The 12,500-nt window shown below is 36.9% G+C and overlaps 2 protein-coding genes across 2 annotated transcripts in view; one reads left to right on the top strand and one right to left on the bottom strand.

Annotated features, from left to right (window-relative positions):
• Positions 1 to 5,483, top strand: part of LOC125045435 (mitotic spindle assembly checkpoint protein MAD1-like) — an 11,385-nt gene extending 5,902 nt beyond the window's left edge. Inside the window, exons 5-14 of the mRNA XM_047642681.1 lie at positions 136 to 276; positions 503 to 633; positions 865 to 988; positions 1,479 to 1,621; positions 1,729 to 1,873; positions 2,192 to 2,383; positions 2,591 to 2,757; positions 3,168 to 3,346; positions 3,568 to 3,758; positions 4,247 to 5,483. Of these exons, the coding sequence (XP_047498637.1) occupies positions 136 to 276; positions 503 to 633; positions 865 to 988; positions 1,479 to 1,621; positions 1,729 to 1,873; positions 2,192 to 2,383; positions 2,591 to 2,757; positions 3,168 to 3,346; positions 3,568 to 3,758; positions 4,247 to 4,564 (1,731 nt within the window). The 3' untranslated portion in view covers positions 4,565 to 5,483. The remainder of the gene's footprint in view (positions 1 to 135; positions 277 to 502; positions 634 to 864; positions 989 to 1,478; positions 1,622 to 1,728; positions 1,874 to 2,191; positions 2,384 to 2,590; positions 2,758 to 3,167; positions 3,347 to 3,567; positions 3,759 to 4,246) is intronic.
• Positions 5,484 to 10,473: 4,990 nt separating this feature from the next.
• The window catches only part of LOC125045408 (matrix-remodeling-associated protein 7-like), an 8,189-nt gene continuing 6,162 nt past the window's right edge, over positions 10,474 to 12,500 (bottom strand). The window contains exon 4 of the mRNA XM_047642620.1: positions 10,474 to 12,500. This exon is cut by the window's right edge and continues 435 nt beyond it. The gene's annotated coding sequence lies outside the window, so the exon portion shown is untranslated.

The raw sequence follows: 12,500 nt of genomic DNA, 5'->3' as shown, positions 1-12,500 counted from the left end.
GTATCATGAAATTTGAGGTTTCTCTTTACCTTCATTTATATATACTTTGATATTACATGCTGTTCATTAACCCTGTACTGTAAGATGGGTGAAGCATCTTATAATGGTCTCTAATGCTCTGTGTGTTCTGTGAAGGTTGACCTCGTACAGTCCTATACACAAGATTTGGAAAAACAACTTGCTGTTGCCCAAAACAAGCTCAGAGATTCAGGCGCAAGTCAGTTTGAGACAGAGGCACTAAAACTGCAGCTTGATCAGGCTAAGTCTAAAATTAGAGTAAGTATTATTTGTTTTATCATATTTTTTTTTTTTACCAGCACTTGTTTTATGTGGCTGAGATTTTGTACTTCTGCAATGCAAATTTAGCGAGCATACATCATAATCAATAAAGTATCAGAAATGAAGTTGGTTTTATAAGAAATTGTTGTTACACCTTAAAAACAGACTTTAGCTTTTTATTGTTAATTAAATGCGGTAAAAAATAAGTCGAATTTTTCACCAGAAACTGGAAATGCATCAGGAAGAACTTGAGAGTTTGCAGAGCAAATCTGAGGTATTTGAAACAACAGTGCGCAAGCTTCCTGGCCTGGAAAAAGAAATTGCCAAATTGAAAGAAGAAAACAAGTTCTTGAGGTTTGCAACACTTGTTTGTTTTAAATTTAGTATTGTCGTGTGAACATAAGAAATAGATTATGTAGTTGGTTGAATAACAACCATGCTAAGGGAATGTGCCTTGGGTCATATGTAGATCATAATGTAAACAAGAGATTTAGTTTAGACACAAATGCACTTAGTATACAATATTTCCTTTATATTTTGGCATTAATCTAAAAAAAAACATTTCTTTTTTCTTTTTTATAACAGAGAGACAGCAATGAACACTCAGCTTCTTGAAGAGAGGCTGACAAATGCCCAGCATCAAGTGCAACTGCTCGAAAGTCGTTGTCAGGACAGTGCTTTGATGCAAGCCAAGGCTGATTCCTACAAGGCAAGTTAATCTACACTTTAATCTGTTGCAGTTTATGTGAGGTTATGTTTTTTTTTTAGCCTTATTTGTTTTAGGGGGGTGGGGGGTGGTATTTCACATTCTTTGCATGGGATTTTATTTTATTTAGAGGAATTGGGAAATAATATTAAAGTGTATATTCATTGTGTGCATTATGATAACCTGTTTTTTTTTTTTTTTTATCATGTAGATTATAATTTTGATATTTATTTATTGGAGCATTCAATTAAGATTTGACGAAAACCAAACAAACAAATGGGTCAGGAGTTTTTAAATGAAGAAAAAAACTGTTTTTAAAGCATTATTTCTGTAAAAAAAAAAACTTTTGTGTCTCAGAATCTTCCTCGAGTGGAAATAACTTTGTAACCCATAATAGCACTTAGTTAGTTCTCCTCTCGATATCATGGAAAAACCTACCGAGATGTGCCTTTCTTCCTTAATGTGTTTATATAACTCCTAAATCACCTTCCAGGATGCACTGCAGCAATATGAAAAAGTTGTCAGTGAGGAGCTTGGCTTAGCTCAAGCAACTGCCTATGACTTGCAAAAGCAGTTGATGAAGCTGAAGCAAGGAGACCAAACGATAGCAGAAGGCATTGCAGAACTACGTGCAAGGTAACAATATAAATTATCGTGGAATTTGGAAGGCTGTAGGATGTATCAGTGTATTTGTCAAATATTTATTGTTGTGTTCATTGTAACGATAAATTTATATTCAACAGCCAAAAGTCATTGGAAAGCAGCAGAGCATCAGAAAGTGTTCAGCTGTTAAACCTCAAAGTAAAACTGGAGAAACAACAGAAAAATACTCAGCAGAATGCCCTGCTTATTAAAAGATTACAGAGAAAGCTTATGCTTGTAACAAAGGTAATGTGAGTTTATGTTTTTGATGAGAGAAAAACAGCATTCTAATATTTCAGAACCAATTAGTTGCCCACTATAGTTATTTTGTGATTTTTTTTTTTTCACCATAAATGGATGTTATGCTTGAGATTAAAGCAACTAACCAATTGGCCTAGGTGCACCTGGATTTCTTGTAATCTTCTGGAAGAGCAATGCAAGACAGTTCTCAATCTGTCAATCTGTCTCTAATTTCCATCAGAAAAAGAGTGTTATGATTGTACTCAATTAATTTCCATTAGAAAAAGAGTTATGATCGTACTCAATTGCTGTAATCCCAAACAGGAACGAGATAGTTTGAAGAGCATTCTTACTTCTTACGAGTCTGAGGTGACGATCAACTTCTCAACAGTGAGCCAGAAAAGAATTGTGAAGTTAGAGTCACAGCTAGAGTCTTACAAGGAGGAGCTCCAACGACTTGAGAAAGAGTTAGACGCATTCAACAAGGAGTCTGAGGAAGAGAAGGATATTCCCCAGGTAAGGGATATTGTCCTAAAAAGGAATATTTCTGGTCATTGTATTTCTCATGATTTACCTCAGGAAACATTAAAGAGAATAATAGATATCGTTCTGGTAGATGTCTTGAAGTATTTGATATAATGTTCCTGTTATGTTATGCTAAGGTTTGAAAATTGATTTAAAGTTTATAATATGTATACTAACACTTTAATTTTAATATTAAAGAGAAAGGATGATGCAGAGAAAATTTCTGCCCTTGAGAAGAAAGTGATTGAACTTGAAAAAGATATTGGCAAGTTAACTCAAGAAAAAGAGACCTTGGAACTGAGACTTGAAAGCCGAGCGCTGAAGGGAGACTATGACCCCACCAAGACTAAGGTTATACACTTTGAGTAAGTCTTTCGCCTCTTCTGTTGTTTTGTGTCCTGAAATGTGGATGAATGAATTTATGTTTGAGGTCATTTTCTCTTTATACATTAAATGTTCTTTGTTTGTGCTCTCTTGCATGTCTTTGTTTTATCAAATATGGAATACTAAGGGAATAATTGTCACTTGATTGATTTTAAAACATATTAGTTAGCTTCAGTAAAAACGAGAGAAAAGTATATGGGTTTACAGTATTATCAGAAGTTATTTTCATTCACAAAGTTAAAGGAATGAGTCTTAATAAATGATGCTTGCATTATGTGAATAAATGTATGTGGATATGAAATATTTTCATATAGGGTTTAAGGTAATTTAAGTGCAAAGTGTAGATGCTTCATCTAAAAAAAAAAAAGGTATAATTAATTTTTTTCTGTAGGAATAATCCCTTTGCCAAAGCTGTGGAGAACCGTTCCACAGAAATTGAGCGGATACAGACAGAAAATGAGTCTCTACGGGAGAGGGTGCGGCTCTTGGAAGAAGGAGAAATGCATGACATAACCCAGAAGGTTGGGATGAAAGTGAACACTGATGGTCCATCTTCAAAAGAAATTACAGGTATGGAATGTTGAGGCTTTTTTGGTTTCTCTTCTGGTAGCCCAAGAGTGATTTATCTGCTTGAGTGGTTATAATGAAGAAATAAATAAGCATTTATATGGACATGAACAAAGAGAGTGAGGAGAACAGGGAAAGCAGAAGAGTGAGGGTGGGAGATGGGGAAAGATAGAGATGATAATGATCCAAAATGTATATGTTACATCATTTTCAATCTGTTACAGAACTTCAAGAGAAAATCACATCTATGGAGATGCGCAATAAACGCCTCATGGAGGCCTTCAAGAAAAAATCTCAAGCGATACGTGAGGTGATGTATCGACTCACTGGTTACAGAGTGGATGCTTGCTCTGATAATCAGTATAAACTAATTAGTATGTATGCAGAATCTCAAGCAGACTATCTCTTGTTTGAGGTGAGTAAACTTGTGTTGTTTGTGATGAGGCCCTAAAGCTTGGTATTCAAGGATGTCTCATATCATGTGAAAAAAATTAAAAAAGAGTAGTTGTTCTTGTATGTACATATTAATTACTTTAATCCAGGCACAATGGGAGCTCCCAGAGCCACATGCAACCCAGGATGCATACAGAAAAATTGGAAGTATAAGAAATATAATTTACCCCACTTTTTATGATCCTGGTTGCAGCATGAATAATAGTATAGGGAATGAGGCTAATAAAAGGTTTTAAGTCTTGTTTTCATGGTCTATTTCTCCTCTGTGACTGTAGCCAGGTCCAAACAGGCAAACAATTATTATTGCACACAACTTAGAGCAGGCTTGACCACATATAATCTGATAGGTCATTCTAGCCATGGTGTGATTGGCTCTCATCCTGGAGTGGGCAGGTTAAAGTGTTAGCTTTGAAATGTTCATGCTTCACAAATAAAATCTCTCTATTTCAGCAAACAAAAAATAATGAGTTGCAGCTTCTTGAGACTGAGTTTTCAAGCACACTGGAAGACATGATTGATGCTTACCTTCGCCATGAGAACTGCTATCCAGCATTCCTTTCTGCCATCACGTTGGACCTCTTCAACAGACAGACCATGGATCCCCCTCCTGCATCGTCAAGTGAAGTAGAGGAGGATGAAGAAGAGGAGGAAGAGGAAGAAGAAGAGGAAGAGGAAGAGGAGGGAGAAGAGGAGGGAGATGATCATGACCAGCATATGGGAGAACCAGGACAAGATAATAATGATGATGACTTGATAATACTAGACTAGTGCATATGTCGTTCACAAGATGAGATAGCTAACATATTCTTGAAAGCTGTTGTTATTCAGCAAAATAATACAAAGTTCTTGTAAATATATTTTCTTTTTTGTGTTTTAAATGTCTAAATACAGTACTGTGAATACATCTCAAAAGTGTTCAGTGTTATATCATTATTAGATATTATGATAAACTTGCAGTACTAGTTAATGCTTATGTGACTTAAGTATTTTTGCTAGGGCATCCGAAATGAGATTGGGTTTCCTCAAAATTGGCAGACGAAAGGTCTAAAGGTACATTTGTAAAGAAATTTTGAGTGCTGATAGCGATACTCCCATTATTTTTAGGTGAGATTAAGCATTTCATACCATTAATAAGTACAATATCATCAGCATGCTATTTTTTGTAAATTGTTTATACATAAATTGTGATTTTATATCATGATGATGACTTTTGACTGTTTAATTTAAATCTTTATTTAGAAATGAACCAGGATTTCCCATCTTCCAGAAAGACTACACAATTTGTGGATGAATGAAAGGTTAAAGTTATTAGGGGAAAAAAAAAAAAAAATTGTTTCAGTTTAGTCAAATGCTTAAAATGCTTTTCAACTGAATGTGAGAGCAGTAAATGTTATCTAATACCATTATAATATTTATTCCTAGCAAGGTATAGGAAATTTGTTTATTTTTATAATATAGTATTCATAAGAATCAAGTTTCTTTCAAAACATGGATCATAATATAAAGAAAAATAGAGAACTCAAGTGGGGTGAAATTGTTCCAAAGTGAAGTTGTGTACATATACTTTTAGGTAAGAACCATTCAGTGGAACAGATACTAGTACTCTAACAACAATTGATGAAGAACTGTTTTCTAAGATTTGTATATTTCCTTAATTATAAGATAATAAAAAATGAAGTATTGTCAACCCTGAAGTTTATTATGTCCTTTATAAAATAACCTGTGACTGGGGAAGGCAAGGAAGTTTTTAATTGTCCACTAGATGTTTGACAGAAAAGATTTTGCCACAGACTTAGTCAAGTTTAGTTTTCTTTCAGTGTATTAATTTCATGAATGAGAATATTTAGTTCAGCAATAAGTATATATAATAATTTGCACTAACATACATAGTTACAAACTACATATGCACTGCCCCAGCTTATACTGTTGCTGTGGGGGGCTTAGGAGACAGAAACTGGGACCCAGGGAGCACCCCAGCCTTGGGGTTCAGGCTGACTCAACTCATTTTCCCTCTCTTCTCTAACCCCTTCTACTATCCACTTTCTAAGGTGTGACAGCCGTATTGAAAGGATTGAAAGGATGACTTTGACTTTGTGCCATTCAAGAACAGCCTGGGGGAGCCATTTAGTTGTCACCCTTACCCCTAAAGGGGACCCTGAGGGATGGACTGTTTCCCTTTCCAACATATTCCAGGGTTATCATGGCACTGAGGCTTGCCCCTTTATCAAATAGCCCCAGTGATTTAAATTCTCTCGGTTCTCCGACCCCAGGCTCTTGTTTGACCATTACTCTAAACACTGCTACTAGTACCCCCTCCTCAATACCTACTGTCACATTAGTCATATCCAAATCATCCATCCAAATCAATACTCAGTCTCCAGCAAACATTCTTCCTCTCCCACCATTATCTAACTCCTGCACCCCCAAAACTTTCTTCAACTACCCCATCTTTACTTATTACTACTCTGCAACTTTACTGTCCACCACTCTGCAGTATTACCTCTTTCAACACTACTCTTTCCTTAACACATCCCTATCCTTCTACTACCCCCACCTTTACAAACATCTTGAATACTCTGTTTAGCCCAGCCAAATGGGATCAGTGATCCCCTTCACAGTCCCCTACTCTGACAATACTCTCTTCCAGCAATGTTTCCAAAAACAGGTAGGCAAAGTTTCCTTCCACAGCTGCTCTGATCGTTCCTGCCATGTCAGTTACATCCAAAACCCAAGCTAAAGCATTATCAACCCTGACAGATTTCACTTTCAAACCCACTCCTCTCTAACCTCACCAATATTGCCAAGATTACTTTCCGGTAGACATAACGTCCCCTTCAATGTTTACATTGGTAGAGAACCCCTCCCTGTTCACCATATCAACCTCCCTCTTGTCAATGTCAGAATTGTGGTGTCTAGGTCACCCTGCTAAACACTGCCACTCTACATCCCAAAGCCCTGTGCCTAACCTAGTCATAAGGGATCAGTCAATTGGCACATGCATGTGCCAATTGTTTTCAGGAGTAGACTTGACCTTACTCTATACGAGGCCAGACATGTGGCACGTCAACAAGGTTTTTCTCTTTTTTCCTCCTCTAATAATGTTGTAAGCTCTGCCCCTCCCCCTTCCTCCCAAGATGTTTCTACATCCCCCTGTACCTATTCCTCCACCATCTTACATTCCCGCTTCTATCCCCTATTTCTCCGAGTGAAATTCTTTTGCCATTTTAAATCTAGACACTACAATCTCTATCACTGCCCCGACACCAACCCCTCTCCCTACTCATGCTACCTGCAGCAGACAGTCTAAACATTCCACCCTATCTTCTACCACACCCTAACCTCCACATACCTCTTCCTTTATTCCTCAGACACCAGTCACCTTTTCTACCCTACATAAGAAAACCTTCATTTCTCAAGTCTCCAACCAACTCCACTGCAGAAACTCTTGACACAGAAACCCCTCATCCACCTTCAAATTTCCTTACCACTCCCTCTACATTTAAAGTGCTAATATCCATCCTCCTACTCATATTCCCCCTGCACCACTTCATACTCTTTATGTCTTATCTATACTTATCCATCACAAAACTCCATATTCTATACCTTCCTTTGAAACCACTGTCCCATAGACAGGTACTTCATTCTACTTCTCTTCCCACCCCAATAACTTTGCCTTTGTAATTCTACTTTCCCAACTCCAACCATTTTTCCACATGGCAGGTGATTTTAATTGCCGCCACACTCTTTGGGGGTAATTCCCATGGCCAATCCCAAGAACACTTCCTCTCCACAACTGACCTTATTATTCTTAATTCATATTGTCCCACACACTTTGACATGTGCAAGCAATCGTTTTCATGTCTTGACCTCTATGGTCCCCCTCTCTCCATTTAGAATTCCATGGTCAGTTCTAGACCACTTTTGCTATGGTGCCTACTTTCCAGTCTTCCTTTCTCCTACTTCATATATCCCACTTCCTAATCCCCCATAATGGTGCTTTGATAGAACTGTTGGCATACTTTCACTTCACTCTCTACAATTCCTCTCCCTCCTTCCTTCTTCTTGTCCATTTTAGATATGCTAGAATATTTCATGGTTATTGTCCTAAGAACCTTATATCTCCAGGTGGGTTCCATATTTGAGATATTCTCATCTGTGATCCTCTCCAAGTTGCTAATGAACTGGGTGACTATTTCACCCAGGTCAGTAGTGGCTCTCACCTTTCTCTACACTTCTCTTCCACTAAGACCACTACAAAACTCCCATCACATTCTCCCTGTCCACTGATGAGTCCTATAATGCTGCATTTTCTTCCTCTGAATTTTACGCTGCCTTACATTTGTGCTACAACACCCATGAAGGCCCTGATAGTACTCATTCCCGTATACTAAGACACCTTCCATCTTCCTTTCTATCCTTCCTGTTAACTATTTTCAACCACATTTGGATGACAGCAAATTTCCTCCTCACAGGCATAAAGCTGTTATCCTCCCCTTCTTGAAACCCAATAAATCAGGTACCCTCCCTCAAGACTACTGCCCCATCACTCTAACTAGCTGCTTGTGCAAATTACTAGAACGAATGGTTAACTTTCGCTTAATGTGTTATCTTGAATCTCACAATCTTTTCTCTCCTTCCCAGAAGTACAGCTAACCCCCTTGCTCATTTTGAGACATATATTACATCTGCATTTGCATGCCATGACTCCATATTACCCATATTCTTTGACCTTGAAAAAGCATTTGATACCATATGGTAGCACCACATTCTCCAACAACTGTCCTCTCTAGACATATGTGGAAACATGGATGTCTTTATAAAGTCCTTCTTCTCCAAATGCACTTTCCAAGTCAAAATTGCCTCTTCCACATTATCATCAGTACAAAGCTGACCCACAAGGCAGCGTTCTCAACACCGCCAAATTCCTTCTTGCTGTTAATGGCATTGTTTCAGTTGTTTCAGTCTGCAATATCATTAGTATCTTTCTGGCCATTAATCATGGCTTTCACTTTTCTACCTCTAACTCCTTCTACATCCTTTTCTCTCATGCACTTGTAGGTCCTCAACTCTTCTTATATGGTGCTCTGCTCCAATGCCATTCTTCTGGAAATTTCCTTGGTGTTATTTTTGACTGCAAACTGTCCTGGTGAGACCATATCTTTTCCATAAGAGAAAAAGCTTGCCATGTCTCTGAATCTTACAGACTCTCTCCTGTATAGCTTCAGGTTCAGATTGCAAAACTCTCCTCCATCTTCATGTTACCTTGATCCTTTCCACTCTTGATTATGGATGCCATATCTACTCTTCTGATTTTACTTCCCTTCTTGTTCATTTTGATATAATCCACCACTTCGTTTAGCCCAAGGTGTCTTTCGCTCCTCTCCAGTTAAGGGCCTATACACTGAGTCATGCATGGCATCTCTCTCTGATGCTATACCTGCTTCCACCAACTTTCCCTCACCACACTAACTATCCCTCAATCTCTAGCTTCTTCTCCACACTTACTATTTGCATGGATACTCTCCTTTCCCCCATTTTTGACTTCTTCCCTATTCTGTCCATTCTGTTCCTACATGGCTCATACCTTACTCCCATATTTGCTCCTTTGTTTTCCCTGACCCATCAAAATTAGATATCCCCCCTTCTGTCTCCACTCATTCTTCCTGGATCCATGTTTACACTAATAGCTCCAAATCCATCCTTGGTGCTGGGTTCACAGTAATCTTCCCAACTTGTACATTCAATTACCCCCTCCCTCCTGAGTCCAGTGTCCTTACTACAGAACTGTACACACTTCCTTTTACCTTAAAACACACATACTCTCTCCCTTTCTCCCCTTTCACTATTCTTTACCGAACCTGCCTTAAGCACTCCCATTTCATGTCGCGTTCTGATCTGCCCCTATGTTCCCTATGTAATGTTCCTCTTTCAGTTCCACACATTCTGCTGTCTTGTCCACACTTTACTGCAATCTATCCTCCCTTCACTGAGCTCCCAACCTGTAAGACATCCTTACCGAATCACACACTTTCTGCTATGACAACCTGTTCTCCTTCCTCTGACACATACATATCCTCAACTTGATCTAATACCCCCTTACTTATTCCTACCTTAACCCATTCACTCATCCACACCACCTTTACCCATCTTTACCCTTTCCAATACCATCCTACTGCTGTAAGGCTGTTGATGGATAGCATCTAATCATTAACTCAACCCCCCTTTCTGCCCTTTTCAAAACTATACATTCCTATAGTGTTAGATGACCTTTGATGTTTTGAACATTTATTTTGCTTTTTAACCATTAACCTTATACTGTTGTTATTATAACTTTAAAAGGAGGCGTATTTTTACCTGGTCTTCAGTGCCAATGCTATATCTGATGTAAACCTTTGTTTAATTTGCACTGGACAACTTTTGTTTGTTAATGTGGTGGGTTTACTAGATAATCAATTACTAGTCATTATGAATTATTCTTAACTTTACATTATCTTAGTGACTTAGCAGTTTAAAGAATTATCAGTATGAATAGCAACTCAGTATGATATATTGACATAAAAGCTTTAAGCAAAAGGATATGATAACTATGTTACCAATGCACATATTTCATTATCCCAGGATATCAGCAAGCAACTGATATTTTGAAGGAGGATTCCAAATGAAACAGAGTCCCAAAATGGAATATCCACATTTTATTTGAAGAAAAAGAAAAATAGATTCATATCATATAGGTAATGGGTAATTAGTATGGCCAAAAATATTCTTCCCAAATACAATACTTTTATAATATGAATTTTATATTTTATACATGTTATGAAGCTATATGCATTATATATGACATTTATTCCATATCAATTTTGTCTAAGGAACTAAACTGTATACTGAACCTTAACCCACTGGTGAAATCTGTCTACACATCTAATAGATGACTCTACATGTGCTTAGTCATCAAGGAGTCAATTAGTAGGCCTACCAAACTTCACTTAATATCCCAATTCCTTGAGCTTTTAGGAAAGTGTAGTTTTTTCTAATGCTATTAATATCATTGCTGTTATTATTATTATCATTGACACTGTGATCTTTCAGTGTTATCATCAATACTTATAGCAGTAAGAAATAAAAGATAAAAAAATCTTTCCAAAAAACCAAGGATATGGGTAGGACCAGTAATTGACTCCTTGGTAACTAAGCTCTTGTGGTGCCATCTATATGTAAGCAAAATGAATACACTAAAATCATAGCAGACATGGCATGTATACATGCTGTCCCATTATCACTGGGTTAAATGAGTAATATAATATAAATGATCAAGCTCAGAAAATTAACAATCACTCAATCTAGTGGTCAATCCCCTTATATTTGCAAATATTTTTCAAAAATAATTAAAAATTATTGGCTTCCCCTGATTTTTACACAAATGTCACTGAATTACATGTACTGCATCTTGTATTTAAATTTACATTCTTAAAGCAAACATACACACAAATATGCATAAATACAGTACATCATGTATTGTGTTATACTTAAATCTGCATTCCTAAGCAAACACATATATGCATGCATGCATGCATGCACACGCACATTGACATAAGTGCACTTGTTGATGAAGTTTGCATCTTGAGAATAACCAAAGGATGCAAATGACAGGGGAGTGAAGAGGTTTATGACTTTTTTTCTTTATTTTCAGAGAATCAATGTGTATATTCATACATAAATATTAAGTAGTTAATTAGGCCTCCTTAAATACAATTATGGAGGACATAACTAAACAAACACCCTGATGATAATTACACATTCTAAAGTACTACTATGCAGGTTAAAATGGATGATACAAATCTATTTATAAATAAATGCTACAAAATAATACCTAGAAATTCACACTCACTCACTTCCTAGAGTTGCTAAACATTTGTCTAAATTATATGTCAAGTTTGGACCCTTGTTTTACATCGGTTAGTAAAGAAATATTTACAAGCTTTGGCTCTCACTACTCTCATTACGAGTGTGGAAGATACTATCCTCCACTATTTGCTTTTACCCTCCATAGTGGCTGATGGAATACTACATTCATTTCGAATAGGGCAACTGATGTATTATAATGTTTTGAAATTTCAGAGGCATTTTGAAGTGTCTAGCCTGGATATATGTTACCAGAGAGTCTCTGCGTTAGTGTTCCTACTGACTGTATTGAATAAAATTGTACAACTCAACTGTTCCTTTAACTGTTTACTGCCAGTCAATGTCTTCTGTAATCTCATCTTTCTTCTTTGTTTATCATTACTGATAATTTCTTGAGGGGAAACAAGTTTTATTGAGATTTGAATTTGCAGAAAACAAGCCCATCTGAGGCATGTTTTCCAGCTCACTATGGAGGGGTTACTAATTCTATGACATCCTATTCCAGAAGTTGTCTGGGAATGAAAATAAGCATAATGGGCATCATATGATCTGGGAACTTAGCTCTAAAATTAAAAACTGTATTATTCATTCTATACATCTATACACACATTGTGTATAAAATATGATTTACTATGTAACTCTATACATACATACAAAAATCCTACATTCCTAGTAAAATATAATTCATATCACATCTGCAATTATGTAACCTTGCAGTTTCTTGGTTCTTAACCTGTGGAGTCCATAATTACCCTCTTTCATCCCACACTGTGGTGTGCGATTAATCAATTACAAAATTTATTTC

The sequence above is a fragment of the Penaeus chinensis genome, chromosome 37, assembly GCF_019202785.1.
Source record: "Penaeus chinensis breed Huanghai No. 1 chromosome 37, ASM1920278v2, whole genome shotgun sequence".
NCBI classification, from domain to species: domain Eukaryota; kingdom Metazoa; phylum Arthropoda; class Malacostraca; order Decapoda; family Penaeidae; genus Penaeus; species Penaeus chinensis.
Note: the sequence above shows the minus strand (reverse complement) of the source record. Positions and strands in the feature narration are given on the sequence as shown.